Genomic DNA, 16437 nt, shown 5'->3' on the forward strand with positions numbered 1-16437 from the left:
TTGTTCTAGTGTTCTATGACATTGCAGGGTGACTATAATTAGCAACAATTTATTTTATGTTTTTGATTAACCAGAAGAGCAGATTTTGAACATCCCGACACAAGGAAGTGATGAATGTTTGAGATGACAGATCTGTTAATTACCTTGATTAGATCATAACACATTGTACATATGTATCAAAATATCACACAGGGCATTGTAAATAGGTCCAATTGTTACGTGTCAACTAAAAATAATAATCAAATTTTAAAAAATCTAGAGAAAAACTCAAGAACTACTGAAATTGGGCCCATTCAAATATATTTAGATCATATATTTCACGTTTCAGGATATGACGTCAACAAGCTTTATTGCCTTGTCTGAGATTAGTATGCTCACAGTTCTAGGCAGGTGTCTATACAGACATTCAGACTAAGCTCTCAGAGCCCAAAGCAATGGCATGACCTCCTTTCTAGGACTAATCTTGAGATTTTTAATTCCTTTGAATGACACAAACATGCTCCTATCATTCTGGGCAATACTCCTGAACCTTGGACAGCTAGATTTTTAAGAACTTCCTAACTCAGGGAGCCCAAACACCTAGACTAAAAAAAAAAAAAAAAACGTTATAGGGAAATAATCTCATTTAGTCTAGACTGAGGCTGGTATAGTTACCAGTGTCAGATGGGCAATTAATCCATTATTGTTGACTGTAAACAATTAAAGCTTCATGTTTCTCTGATGCCTTCAATTAGAAATGACAGCATTTCGCCCCCTTCCTGACTACATGGACTGGGCAGTCTAGTTAATTTTTCTTCAATTGAGTTATTTTGTTGGCTCTGATATTTCAGCAAGGACATACTTTCTATTGAAGGCAAAAATGAATTTTGTTAGAGTTATAAATAAATTCATATTTTAAACCTAGTATTCAATTTATATATATTTTTGTACCATACAAATACTATAGTCAGTAATTCTAATAAGCAAATAGAGGTGAGATATCAACTTTAGAGAAAGTCACCATGTTGTAACCTGGATCAAGTCTGTGAAACTCTTAAAGTTTGGTGAGTTCTAAATGTCCACCTGAAATTAGTTTCTTTTGAAAACAGCATTATCCATTAACATAAGCCTAAAGTTGTTATTAATTTTGCCTCAGGGCTCCTGGATTTCCCAAGTGGATTCTATTTGATTTTTAAGTCTAGATTTCATACCTCACCACCAAAGCCAGTGAGTTTCATTATGTGAAAAAACGATGCAAATATATAATCTATGAGTAGCTTCAAATTTGAATTTAGACTTCTATGTCAAAACAGTTATGGGGGGTAACTTTGGGATATAAAAGGAAGCTTTGAACAGGAATATTTATACTGACTCTAATTAGTGATTTATCTTAATTGACAAACTTGACTCTTGGCGGTGCACCAAGAATATCTGGCTTGTCATTCAACAATTGTTTCTCATTCTCTCCTTACAATCTTAAAGTCCTAAACTAAATTATATGCCTTGTATCTGAGTAAGCTGAATTAGAACAAAAGGCTTCATAGGCTCCCAAACACAGCTGCTCCTTGCCTGAAGGCTAGATTCTGAGGTGGGTAAATAGGCAAAAATCACACAGAGGCAAAATATGCTTGGAATTCCCTTAGTAGGACATTCTTCATCCATTGTCTCTTAATAACTCCAGTTTTTCCTGAAATGTCCAGATGGACTCTAAGGACTTTGGTTGAGCCAAGATGGAGTTGTGGGCCTTCTTTGAGGCCCACGCAATACAGACAATATCCACTGTTTCTTTAAGCACTAGAGTCCCACTCAGAGCTGCAAATGCCCCCACTGTAAGGGGCATATAACGGCAAGGTCAAAGGAGAAGGGCACATTCAGGTCTCCTTGGTGCTATTATTCAGAAGCAGAAGATTACTGTCTGGGGAAAGGTTGGACAGGGTCACACCACTTAAATTTGTTTTCTGCGTCTCTCTCTTCCCAAACTTAGGTAGGTTAAGTTCTGTGAGCTCCATGAGCTTAGGCTATGAGGATATTTTATTTGGCAAAATTGGCTCTACCTCTGTAAAAAGGATTTCTTTCACCCTTAATTAATTTTGGTTGATAATGCACTTTTACATTGTTAATGTATGAGACTATTTCTGACTTAATGCGCTTTCAAAATCTTTGAAATACCAATGGTATAGGGGGTTCTTTCTCTTCTCATTCCTGCAAAGAGTTTCAGTTCATTTACTGAAAAATAATGGCAGTGCCAAGTTCAGGGAAATGCAACATAAATAAAGAGGTTGAAAATTATATACAGTACTTAGGAAATAGCTTTTTCCTTTCATCTCATATTTCTTCTCAAATAGGTTGTACTACTGTTCTGTAAGACATGGAGGAACCTTAAGAAGGGTGCACCTATTCTGTTCTTTTAATTGATGAGGTCAATGAATATATTTATTTGTAAGTTTTTACCAGTGTCAAGCTTATAGCTTTAATTGAATCTAAGAAAATACAAGGTGGAAAAGCACCAAGAAATTAAGTAAGTAAGCGTTCAACACGCTTAATTGTGAACATTGACATTTTATGCCAAGAATCGGCTAAGCTTTATCTATAGCAATTTTGTTGACAATAAAAAGCCCAAATGATAGCCCTGATAATTAAACAGTAGTTCTACAAGGTTTTTTTTTCTTTTGTAGATGCCTTGGTATTTTCCATATAGTGTAAAACAAATATTGTATCTGTGAGTAGAGACAATTTTAAATGTTTTTCCAACTTGTATTCCTTTTATTTATTTTGCTTGCTGTATTAAACTGTGCAGAACTTCCACCAGGAATTTGAGTAGAAGTGGTAGAAAAGGATGATATTTCTCAAAGGGAAACCATTAAATCTCTCCTCATTTGAGTATTATGTGAGCAATTAGAATTCTCAAGAAAGTAGAAATTTCTGACCTCAACTATCTACCTAATGCAGTCCAGCCATGTGTTAGAATCTTATTCATTCCAGTGTCTTCCACAATACCCAACACAGAGTGTGGACTAATCTATATTTCTATTTCTTTTCTGCTAAAAAAGAAATATTATTCCCCTATTTTTCCTGGGCTAGTCTTCCTTCTGTTCTGAATTGCAGGCAGCAAAAATTCAACCCCCCATAAGACAGTCTTAACGAACAGTAGTACTCACTCTCATGCATGTCCCTGTCCACTGGAGTTTCCGGGGCTACAATAGGAATCTTTTCAGAGGTGTTCTCTGTTTATGCAAACATATATTTATTATATGAAAATACTTCTAAAATAATTTTTACTCAGTGGGAAATTATCGTGGTGCCTGACAGTGCCAGGCCACCAGGCTAGTGCCTGGAACCCCTTAGCCTATTTCCAATCTCCGCTTTCTCCCTGCCTACTTTCCTCAGTCCTATGAATTGAAACACTATCTGTCTGCTGATAACGCTCACAGCTGAACCTCTGGCCCTAACTGCTGTATCCTCCTACACTTGCCGTTGAACTCTGATAGGCATCTCAGAATTAACTAGTCCCAAACCAAACTTTAGTTCCTCCAGCCTAGTCTCTATTTTTAGTTCCCCTATCAAAAAATGAGTCCCCCCACCCACCAAGTTGCTGCAACAAAAATCTAAGAAGCATCCTTGATTCTCCCCTTTTTCTCACCTTCACGTCTAGTTCACCAGCAAATCATTTCTCTCCTTCCACAATGCACCTTCCATTCATTCATCTCTGCCCATCTGTAATGATCACCCTTACCCAAGCTGCTGCTGTCCCTCCTATAGACGACTGCAAACACTTTCTATTATTTCCTTCCACTGCTCTCTGGCCCATGCCACAAACAAATACCCTATCCTTCTTGAAGCAGCCAGAGTTCCATTTAAAAATACAACAAAATCACATCACTCCTCTGCATAAGTTCTAAAATCTAGGGACCATTATCTTGAGAGGAAAACTTGCCTTCCTTCTGACAATTCTTCATCAGTTCAAGCTCAAAGCCACTGTGGGGCTGTTTCAAGTGCCATTGCCTTTGAAATGCTGTTTGCTTTCACTCTGGAGAAGCTGCTCCCTGTCACTCAGATCGCAGTTGAATTGTTCCCTCCTACAGAAGCCTGGACTGGCCACCCCAAATTGTAATTTGCTCCCCTCTCTCAAAATGGGACTCTTCCACATTTAGCAGACCACTCACCATCTGACATATTTTGTTTAACAAACAATTCATTTGTTTTCTAGCTTACGAAGCAAAACTCTAAGCTGTGAGTCTCTAACCACGAGGGCTGAAGCTTCAATATTTGGTTATTGTTCTAACTGCTTTGCTGTTTAGATCAGTGTCAGATAGATGGAAGGTCTCCAATACATAGTTAAGTACAGGGAGTGATGAATGAATATGAAACAGTCAAGTTGGATGCTGATGGCTGACCAAACCAAGGTCTCTTCCAAGGGGCAAGGCTGTGTAAAAGTGATACCAACAAGTAAATGCCTGTTAATTTTATCAATTTTGCTATCTTTTCCCTTATGTTGCCCTGTTTATTTCTCTTACCTTAGTACTCCTTACTATTATCTCCCCTCACTCAAAATGGGAGCTCTGTTAGGGAAGCGATTTTATCTCTTTCTTCACCACTGCAGATACAAGCTTGAATAGCAATTTGAACAAAGACACTTGTAAACTTTTGTTGAATGAGTGAAAATCTAAGGTGTAGTTGAAAATGATTGATTCAGGTCCTCTCAATTTGCAGTAAGAAAGCAAAAGCACTCTTCAGTGGCAAAAAGGGGCCAATTATTTCAAAGTATTTTTTTTTTTTTTTTTTTTTTTTTTGCATGTGTTGGCCAGGGCTGGGTTTGAACCTGCCACCTCTGGCATAGGGGGCTGGCACCCTACTCTTTGAGCCACAAGGTGCTGCCCCTTCCCAGTAAGTCTTTTGAATCATGTGTGTTCCTGTAACTGGAATTCCCTTAGGCCAGAGGGAAGCCATTGCCAGCACTGTGCCTTAATGTTTAATTCCTGAAAAATGGGAATTAAAGGAAATAGACCAATTAAAATTATCTTATCTTTTTAGAGCACACCCAACTTGAGAGTTCAGTAATTACCACCCACTGATTATCACTTAGGGATAAACGAACACCAATAAGAATGACAGAAGGGGGAAAAAAAAAAAAAACCAGAGGGGCCGTCATTGTGCTGCTCAGGATAAGACTGCCCTTGTTTTGTAGAATTTGTTCATAAAAGCTCTGAAGTCTGGGGACATGCTGCTGGGTAGGAGAGTAAAGTTTTGAAGCTTAGAGGTCTAAGGAGACATTAATAAAATGCAGTGGGGAAATTAAGTTGAGCCAGAGTGCAATGAGGCGTGGTTAAACCAATTAATTAAACAGGTTTTCGTATGTCTATAACCAGGTTGCTCAAGAATTAAAAGCAAATCCAAGATTTAAATGAGTATTTGGTATTTAACAAAACACCAAACAGTGATTTGCAGAAAAGTCACATGTTTTAAAGCAGTATTCTTTGGTGAATTCCTTCTTTGTTAATCTTAAAGAAACTAGACTTTCCCTAATATGCAAGAAGTCTTAGGCTTTGTTTGATTCTTCTTACGCCAATTTCAAAACCACAGAACTTTCTTGCAACATCAAGGGTAACCAGGTTTGTTTTTCAGGGGCCTGTCCACAATTTTCTGTGAAGTAATGAACATGAACTTGCTTCCTGCACTGGCAGCCTGGCAGATGTGAGGCAGAACAGGTGAGATTATCCAATGTAAAAGCCAGAAGTCCCAAAGATTAGAGGCCTCGTTCCAAATTTATCACTTAAGAGACCCTGCACAAATAACTGAGCTCCTATAAACTTCAGTCCCCCAACCCTTTCATAAAATGGAAATGTGAACACTGAAAGTGGATTCCAACTTGTGCATGCATTTTGATGGCCAAAATTGTTTGGAACTTTAAACATACATTTCCCTTAAAACTATATATATTAAGAAAATGAAATGGTTAGTGGTAGGTAGGTTTCTAGATGAGGTGCCAAAACCTTCATTGACCATAATATTTCGTTCATAAATTATCCTAATTGTATGCTGGTTAAAGTTTGCAACTGGCCCTGACTTTCCTGGTTAGGCACTGAAAGTCCCTCCTATTGGGGAACCCTTCAGTCCCAGCCAAAACTAATTACTTTTCCTTAATTAGGAAGCTAATCATTATTCATGTGTTCATTCATTTTTCTGCAATACCAGGTACATTCTTGGGCTCTGGAGATGTAAGAACAAATTGGATATGGCCCCTGCCTTTAATAAACTTAGAGCCTCACAAAGGAGGCAGAACAAGCTTCCACAAGCCCTGTGCTAAATGATAATAGTGGAGGTTTGGCCAGGCTGCTGGGGAACACACGAGGTGGACGCCTCACAGGGCTCAGACAAGGTGGCCACTGAACTGCAGCTTAGAACAGGTCCACAGCTCAAACCAGTGCCTTCTACCTAATTATTCTGAACATTTCCATTTCTGAGCTCCATACTGCTTAAATATCCATATTAAAATGCCATCTCTTTCAATTCCCTGATATGCTGTTATTTAAACAGATTTTGCATAACTCCTGATATGCATATAATCTTTATGGAATTGCAGCAAAATATAAATATAAATAACCATAAACCCTTGATTTGATAGCAGTTCCTCCCACTCTGGGATGCAGAACTAAAATCTACTTTTAAAAATGCAAACTGCCTGCTGGCGTTTTCTATTCTTCAGGATCCATTTTACAAAAGAAATGGCTGGAAAGGTATGTTAAATTGAAAACAAAAGGAAAGTCACTGTAAATAATGTCATCCTAGCCACAATAGGGTGGTGGTTACCCCAAAGCTAGCAATGTTAAAAATGCTTCCTAAAGCTTCTTACCAAAAGTTGGCATTCTGTTTTTTATTCAATAACTTTTCTTTTCTTTTTTTTTTTTTTTGCAGTTTTTGGCCGAGTTTGAAGCCACCACCTCCAGTATATGGGGCCAGCACCCCACTCCTTTGAGCCACAGGCCTTGCCCTCAATAAATTTTAAAGTAGTCCTGGAACAGGCCTTTATCATCATTATGGCAAAGGCTGCAGTGAGATGATGTTAAGACGTGGACTGTTTATACCACCACAAGCTCTGTGCATCCCTCACTCACTTAACATGGATATTTGGTTTCCCACCTGGAGAAAGAAGGTGACTTATTCCCAGACAGATTGTAAGCACCATGGTGGGAAGGGGCCATGTGTGTTGTTCACTGCGTGTACCCAGCCCTTGGGACACAACGGATGTAAAAAAATGGCTGAATAAATAACAAAATAAATTTGTTTGCATTTCCAAGAAATGATTATTCAGTCTCTGAAAGATTCTAGGAACTGGGCAATTCAGAAGCAGGGAGGTAGCTGAGGGATCAAAAATTACCTGTCTGGTATAATGTATGCTATTTGGATGGCTGGTAAACTCAAATCCCTTATCTACTACTGGACAATTTAGGTAGGTATCATAAAATCACTTGAACCCCCTAAATCTACAGAAACTTAAAAAAAATGAAAAGAAACCGAACAATCCTCTTTGCTACTCATAAGACACCACAAATTGTGCAGCTTAAGTTTTGGAGTCAGTTACAACATGGAACCCAAACCACGTGACTGATGCCTGTCAGCCTCAGATTAACTTTCTAATCTTGACTAATGACCTTGAAGATATTGTATGGGAATTTACAAAGAATGTGCATGTGATTATTAAGCCATCCTTGCTATGAAAACAACGTCTCATACCATGCTTTTCTGTGGAATACAGACCCACATCATCAATTCACAGAATCATCTACTACAATAACTGTGTATCTTAAATCCCATAGATAACTATAAATATAAGTCAGATAATGATCTCAATTGAGTGCAAAGCTTCTTAGTAATTTTGAGCACTCAGACAAAGGAAAATACTAAAATCCTCCCTTCTGTGTATTTTCGTTTTGCATTTTGGTCAGGGTATATGCACATTTTACACCCATAACACTTGTTAATGCATAATAATCAGTGACTATACATTTAAAATTCAATGGGAACGTAGAAGCAACAAGTCTCCTTAAAATTTCTTTTTCCCATTATGTGTTTACCTTTGAAGTTTACTACACCAGCTGCAGTTGAAGCCAATCTGGGAGGATACGCAGGGGCCACAGCCATTGAACTGCAGACATGCTGCAAAGCAGAAGAGATTGATCAAGAGTAACAGACAGCTTGGGAGAAAAGAAAAACAAAAGATTGCTTACCCAAAATAAAAATCACCATCTGTCCCCATGTAGGCTCGAAATGCCCTTGTGTGGCAAACACAATTATAATGATAATTATATAATTAACACAATTATTGTAATTGAACAGATTAGATCATCAAATTTGCAGATCATTTTTCCCATCTACATTCACACAGTAACTTACTAGGCAAGGGGGTCATCTCCACAGCCGAAATGTTGGTAATTTTGGACATTTGCAGCTCTACTCGGTGGTATTCATAAATTGTTCTTCTTCGAACATCTGTAAAAACAAAAATTTAAAAAAAAATCAACTTTATTCTTTCCCCTATAAAAGGATGGCAATTTACTAAGAGATGTAGGTTCATACACTTTTCTCTTAATGTGGTTTTAAAATTAAGCTTAGCCCTGTAAAAACATTGATTATTAAAAATAACTAAAAATGTGGTCCCCATGTAGACAAAAATCATTACTGATGAAGGTGAAAGTATTGTGTAGGGCAGTGGTTCTCAACCTTCCTAATGCCTCGGCTCTTTACTATAGTTCCTGTGGGTTGCAGCCCACAGGTTGAGAACAGCTGGTTTAGGGTCTTAGCTATCTCACTTACTTAGCAGGCCTCCAACCATCCTCACCCAAAGTATACTAAAGATTTTTTTGGATACATTTACATATTTTCAAAGAATTTGATCCAAGATATCATGAAAGTGAGATGACAGCATTGCTCCCGAACTAAAGCTAAACTGTTTAGGAATGGGGAGCAAAACAAAGCTGGGGGCATCACCATACCAGATTTTAGGCCGTACTACAAGGCCATAGTGGTCAAGACAGCATGGTACGGGCACAAAAATTGAGACATAAGCATTTGGAATAGAAACCCAGGAAATGAAACTAATATCTTACAACCACCTAATCTTCAATAAACCAAACAAGAACATACCCTGGGGAAAAGACTCCCTATTCAATAAATGGGGCTGGAAAAACTGGACATCCACATGTAAAAGACTGAAACTGGACCCACACCTTTCTCTACTCACAAAAATTGATTCAAGATGGATAAAGGACTTAAATTTAAGGCATTAAACAATAAACATCCTCAAAGAATGCATAGGAAAAACACTAGAAAATATCAGCCTGGAGAAAGACCTCTGCTGTGGCAATTGCAATAAAAATAAACAAATGGGACTTAAACTGAAAAGCTTCTGTACAGCTAAGGAGACAACAACCAAAGCAAATAGACAACCTACACAATGGGAAAGGATATTTGCATATTTTCAATCCGACAGAAGCTTGGTAACTAGGATCTACAGAGAACTCAAATTAATCCACATGAAAAAAAGCCAACAATCCCATATATCAGTGGTCAAGAGACATGAATAGAACCTCCTCTAAAGAAGACAGATGAATGGCGAACAAACATATGAAAAAATGCTCATCATTCCTAATTATTAGAGAAATGCAAATCAAAACCACCCTAAGATACCACCTAACACCAGTGGGAATGGCCCACGTCACGAAATCTCTAAACTACAGATGCTAGCGTGGATGTGGAGAGAAAGGAACTTTTACATTGCTGGTGGGACTGTACAACTAAGACAACCTTTTTGGAAGGAAGTATGAGAACTCTCAAAGAACTCAAGCTAGACCTCCCATTTGATCCTGCAATCCAATTACTGGGCATCTACCCAGAAGGAAAAAAAATCTTTTTATCATAAGGACACTTGCACTAGACTATTGCAGCTCAATTTACAAATCACCAAAATGTGGAAATAGCCTAAAGGCCCACCAACCCAGGAATGGATTAACAAGCTGTGGTATATGTACACCATGGAATACTAACCCCCACTTTTTTTTTTCTTTGAGACGTCTCCCTGTTGTCCTGATAGAGTGCATGGGTCCATAGCTGACAGCACCTTCAAACTCTGGGGTTAGAGCAATCCCCTTGCCTCAGCCTCCCGAATAGCTAAGAATAGAGGTGCCCCGCCACGATGCATGGCTAGTTTTTCTATTTTTAGTTGGAGACTCTTGATCAGGCTGGTCTGCAACTCCCAAACTCAAGCAATCCACCCACCTTGGCCTCCTAGAGTGCTAGGATTCCCGGCATGAGCCTCCACGCCTGGCCTCTACTTACATACTTTCATGCATTACCAACCATGAAATTCTACTCCTGGAGCCGAGAGGAGAGGGCCAAAACAACCCCTTTTTAACAACAGGATTAATTCTAGGGCTACTCTGAAAACAGCTTCAGGATTATCAGATTAGAAAACACTATTTAGATACCCTAGTCCAATTAATTTATTTTTGGGGTATAATTGAAAAATACATATAAACTGTTGACAGAGTTGAACTTCATCAAAAATTAGAGAAAATTCTTATTTCATGGTACCTAGTAAGGCTGCATATGGCATGTAAATCATACTATCTTTTATTAAAACATTTAAGGCAAATAAAAAGATTGCTCATCTTTTTTGCTTTTGTCTAAATAGGATGAATTCCCACACATTGCCTTTCCATGTATTTTGCTAAACAATGTAGTTCTTAGAAATGAATAAATAATATGATCTTGCCATCAGATTCCTAGGATGGGAGTCCTTGGGGCTTCATTCTAACGTTTATACAGTATCAATCATAGTCATTGGTGGTTAAAATATTAATATTCTCCTTATGACACATAGCACTTTGAAAATCTTCACTACTGATAATGACTGTGAAGTCTCTGAGAGTTAATTACTGACCAGGTATTTGGAGTAAAGAGAAAGAAAAAGTGATTATTTTTGCTGTGCTCCTCTATTACCTGCTCAGAGACTTCCAACGACGGGGAGGACATAAATTTAACACCACCAAAATTAATGAGAATAGTTTTCGTTTGATGACCTGCCACTGAATGTGGAGAGAAAGGAACTGAATGACAGTTGCCAAACGGTTATATCTGTAGTATTTCAGAAATACCCATCAGAAGCAAGTCATTAGAAGGGTATTTACTGCTCACCCCACCAATGCTAGGAGCTTTCATTTGATTCCAGAAATGTTTGATTCCAGAAGACCTCATGTGTCTTCTTCTTCAAAAAGGACAAATATCTTCTATTAATTAATAAATAATCAGCCAAAATAATACTGAACAAAGCCTCCAGTCTTAGTGATGGTGGTATGTCTTCAACTATTCTTACAACTTTACAAAATCAAGATCAACTCCAATACCCACTGGAGGCTCTTAAAAATTAGCCTAGGTAGTGGGAGGGGAGAGGAGGAAGGGGGAATAGAGGGTGATTGGCAGGATCTCACCTAATGTGCACAGGGTGAGAGTGTTTAGCACACCCCAAGTGGAAGGCTAAACTTCAACTTGACCTTAGAAATGAAAACAATGTAATCTAAACATCTGTACCCTTATATCAGTCTGAAGTAAAAGTAAATAAATAAAATCAGAGGGCACAAGTTTAGTGTTTAAAAAAATGTTTTGTTTTTCAAATTAAATCTGAGAAGACTGACAGAGAAACTATAGTTTGGTGATCAAAGTCTGAAAGTTATGTGATCCAAAATGCAAATATTGTGTTGCCTGTTTTAGAAAGTCTGATCAATTACCACCAGCAGGGGTTCAAAGTGATCCTGTGGCAGGACCAGGAATCCTAGTCAATCAATACCCTCTCTAGCAGATGTGAACCCAGGCTGATGAGCACTGTGTGGAGTGATTAGCCATGATCTACTTTGTCTGCCTGTATTGAAAGCTAACAGCTCTGTAAAAGACCCAGAGCACACACTTGGAATTCCGTTGGTTCTTATGTTTGTATATATCTCCTAATATTTTTATCTGAATTGTCACATAAATGATTTGCCTTATTTAGTGTTGGTGATGCTTAATGACTGACCCCAACTGGTTCTATCTTATTTCTTTCCTGGTTCATACTCGGAGCATTGTATAACAGTAGGTATTGAACCCATTCACGTAAATAGCTGTACAACTAAAATGTTCATTTCTAGTCTGAAAACTTAGGAAAAAGATGCTTCGGATAACAATGACAGGATTACAATGGTTACAAGCACTCACACAAAATTTGCAATGCATTGGTAGAAGGAGCCAGTTGGAGTGGTGAAATAACGTGTCCACAAATACAAAATGTGTTAGCTGCAATCATTTTTTAAAATTCCCGCTGTAGTTCTATTTCTATTAGATAATAATGCCATTAGTCATTAGATAAAAAACAGCATAAGCTTTGGGGGATCATTAAGTCTAAAACCTCTTAGCTTTCCCTGTCTTCATTTCCTCGATGCTTGCAAAACTCTAGGATACAGCTAAAGCCTAAAACCAGATTTCCTACATTACTTGAGCATGCGTGAAGGAAATAAAAAAATACAGGACAGAAAACAAGGCTCGCATTTCTCTTCCTCCCACTTATATGTTACTAATAGCTTCATCAAGGGGCATTTTCTGACTTCCTTTAGTAATCACTTTGCCCTGAACTTGAAATCTCAACACACAGAGATGATCAATTCTCATGGTGATGGGTGTCCCTTGATCATTACACGTTCTGTGTAAGTACAAAATACTCACTTGTATCTCAATGGAAAAAGAGAGAGAGAGAGAACTGGAACCAGACCCAGAACCACTCAAGGTCACCGTGGGCAGGTGTGCCAGGTGGGTTGCGGGTGTATAACCAGCAGGGTGGTTCCACCGGCTTCCACAGGGACACTTACCTCCCTGCCCCTGAGCCTTAGGGAAAGACTGATGAATATACATTTGCTGTCTCATTAAATCTCTTTTTCTTTTCCTGACAGAAAGGAGATTGTGACTTCATTAAATGAATTGGGGCAAAGTATAGAAAGATTTCTCTATTTTAGAAGCAAGTATCCAGAAAGTATTTAGTACTAGATCAGATGGTACTCACGGGGGGGGGGGACCTTATAATTCATATCTTTTCTTTTCTTTTATTATTTAGTTAATTTATTTTTTACTACACTCTAATATCAAGAAACAAAAGCTGCCTATAGCAAAATTCAATTGCAAGCTGACGTGCAAGGATGTTTATAAATGCAGACAACCAGTTCTATTAGTGAGAACTGGTAGGAGAGAGTAGGTCAGGCTAGAAATACTCATTATGTAATAGGGGAAAAGTGAGAAATAATAAAGGTAAGAGAAAATGAATTGGAGGGTGTAAAAAGAAAAGAGTGAAAAAAATTAATATCTGAGGTCAGAGGTCAAAACAAAAAGGCAGATAGAGCTGGATAGAAAAATTCAGCTTAGGTCATTTTTGAGGACTGTTCTATCTCCTTCCCTGAGTCTTTCCTAGGGAGGCAACTAGGAAATGAAAAATGCAAATATGAACTTTGGATTCACTGTTTTGAATAAAATAATTGTACATTAAACTGGGTTTCCCATTTTCAGCCCAATAATTCCTGCCCTACCAGGTACTCGGTAAATATACACGAGTAACTAAATGGTTAAATTCCTTGTGAAGTTCTTTCTGTGACGTTAGGATTTTATATTAGCAGTCAGAAAAATCAAGCTTCAGTAAATAAACGGAGACACAATTCTATATTGGAAGAAGTTTACTTTCTCTGAGAGTGTTGTGTGGGATGAAACGTTAACGAATGAGTCAACAAATAAAACCGTACAACCAAAGAACAATCGCAAGGCTCGGGAGGAGTACTTTCTTGTTTCTAGAAACTCTAGGAAAATCCTCAAATGTGTTAAAATCCATTCATCAGGGATTTCTAATACCCAGAAAAATTTTTTGATTTTTGCTTCCTTTAAAAATCAAGTTAGACTCAACCAAATAGGGTAATAACATGTATGTATTAAAATCATAAAATTCTTACTGCACCATGCTTTCTAGCTTGGCCGTGTTTCAGGAGAAGTTATTGTGTGAAAAATGTGATTTCTATGTCTTGTTCCTTTGAGAGCTCGTGCATAGTTCAGAACCCAAGCCCCTAATGAAATTTTGCTGCAAAGAGAAGCAATTTTATCTGGTGTAAAATAAATAATTTTGAAGGGTCTTCCGTGTCTAGGATAGTGAAGGTGAGACGACACAGTTTAGCCAAGATTTATATACTGATCTGTTAAAGGAATGCAAAGGCCCAGAGAAGTTTGCAATAACAAATGAAGCTCAGTTTCTCTAAAAGGGCTTGAACGCGATTGTACAAAATATTCTGGAGGAAAAACAAACCTTCACTTTTTTCTAAGACTATTTACATTTTCCATAGTTTAGGCCACATTTAAAATTATAGTTGCTAAGTTATAATGAATGTTTCCCATCACCGTATCAAAATTACACATTGTTTTCATGGGAAAAAGTCAGTTATAATGGCTATATTTGAAAGTTTACTAAGAAATATACTTAAAAATGTATTAATCATATCTAATATTCCAAGGCCTTTTAAAAAGCGAAGAAGTAGGTGGCTCAGTGGGTAAGGTGCTGGCCCCATATACTGAAGGTGGCAGGTTCGAATCTGGCCCTGGCTAAACTGCAATAAAAAATAGCTGGGCATTGTGGTGGGTGCCTGTAGTCCCAGTTACTCGGGAGGCTGAGGCAAGAGAATCACCTAAGCCCAGGAGTTGGAGGTTGCTGTGAGCTGTGATGCCACTGCACTCTACAGAGAGTGACAAAGTGAGACTCTGTCTCTGAAAAAAAAATTAATTAATTAAATAAAAATAAATTTAAAAAAAAGAATTAAAAAAAGAGCAAAGAAGTAAACTTGGTAGTCAACATTTTATTTAAATATATAGAAGTGGTATACTGTTGCCCTGTCCTACATAATAGCCACTAACCACAAGTGGCTCTTCACTTAAAATAAATTAAGTCCAATTAAGAATGTGATGCCTTGAACTCACTAGCCACATTGTAAATCCATAGTAGCCACTCGCTGGTTCTGATTCAGAACATTTCCACTAATCCAGGAAGTTCCATGCTATCATTTCCTTGAAAATTAAAGATTAAGAAATTTTGCCTATTTTATAGGAAAAACTCTGTTTTTATTTCTTAAGCTTACTTTGTTCATTCTCTAAGTGTAATTTTAGTCAAGTTCTTTGAAAAATTGCAGCCTGGTGTGTAAGCTTATAATGAGACCACAGATGGCAAAATATATACTAGAAATGTTCCTCACAGAGTTTAATGACATCTTTTGCATTAACCTGGATGAAGTTGGAACACATTCTTCTTAGTAAAGCATCACAAGAATGGAGGAGCAAGAATCTAACATACTCAATTCTAATATGAAGCTAGTTGAGTCTAATATGGGGTGGGGAGAGGGGGATGAGAGCTCAGGGAGAAGGGAAGAGGGAAAAAAAGAGTAAAACCAAGTTAATGACCCGGTAAGTATATTTGTTTTAAATTACTGCTATTATTTTCACTTGAGACAGAGATACTGTTGCCCAGGCTGGAGTGCAGTGGCACCACCCTATCTCACTGCAACCTTGAACTCCAGGGCTTAAATTATCCTTCTGCCTCACCCTCTTGAGTAGCTGGGACTACAGTCCTGCACCACCACGCCTGGCTAATTTTTTTCATTTTTTAAAGAGGGGCTTTGCTATGTTGCCCAGGCTGGTCTTAAACTCCTGGCCCCATACAATCCTGCTTCAGCCCCCCAAGTTGCTGGTATTACAGGAATGAGTCACAGCTCCAGGCCTATTTTAAAAATATATTTGCTTCCCAAGTTAATTGTCAGTTTTATTTTTGGAAAAGGCTTAATATTTCTTGTTGAGCTGTAAGTAATAATAACCAACAGAGCAAAGGCACGTTGAAGTATGAACAATATCAGTAAGTTTAAAACAGCAGATGCTGATGAGAAGAAGCCTGATGTTATGAGGGTGCCAGTTAATGTACTGCTGGTTAGAAGGATGAAGTGGAATACTCTACGGGTTTCATAAGTAGTCATTATCATGACTGACGGTAGAGCCATTTCAGGTTAAGTCAGCCGCTTTCCAAATCGGGTGGTTATGCTAGAATCCTGCACGTGTGTGTTAAAGTAACTTTCCCATTCCTCATAGGACACAGTCCTAAGTTTTCCAAATGAAACCAGCACATGGCATGGGTGGATTTTCTGTGTTTCCTGCCAGAAACGTTACAGCCTTTTAGCTCAGAGGGTGGGCTGCAGGCCTGTGACACGTGAGGTGTGTTGAGGAAGGCTGGTGCCTCCGAGATTTGGACTGAAATTCCAAATGTTAAACTGGAGAAAAAACAAGTGTGACTAAGAACTGTGCCTGTATCTGGAAACACCTAGTGCGCTAAGTAAAAGGCTTTGGAGGGACAGACATAAGCCAAGGCTG

The 16437-nt window shown here is 38.2% G+C and overlaps 1 protein-coding gene across 1 annotated transcript in view; it reads right to left on the reverse strand.

The window, feature by feature from the left end:
- The window catches only part of PLXDC2 (plexin domain containing 2), a 370418-nt gene that overhangs the window by 73710 nt on the left and 280271 nt on the right, over positions 1–16437 (reverse strand). Inside the window, exons 8-9 of the mRNA XM_003786768.1 lie at positions 8371–8466; positions 8052–8133 (exon numbers count right to left, since the gene is read on the reverse strand). Coding sequence (XP_003786816.1) covers positions 8052–8133; positions 8371–8466 — 178 coding nt within the window. The remainder of the gene's footprint in view (positions 1–8051; positions 8134–8370; positions 8467–16437) is intronic.

The sequence above is a fragment of the Otolemur garnettii genome, unplaced genomic scaffold (assembly GCF_000181295.1).
Source record: "Otolemur garnettii isolate 467f Iridium unplaced genomic scaffold, OtoGar3 scaffold00019, whole genome shotgun sequence".
Taxonomy (NCBI): Eukaryota; Metazoa; Chordata; class Mammalia; order Primates; family Galagidae; genus Otolemur; species Otolemur garnettii.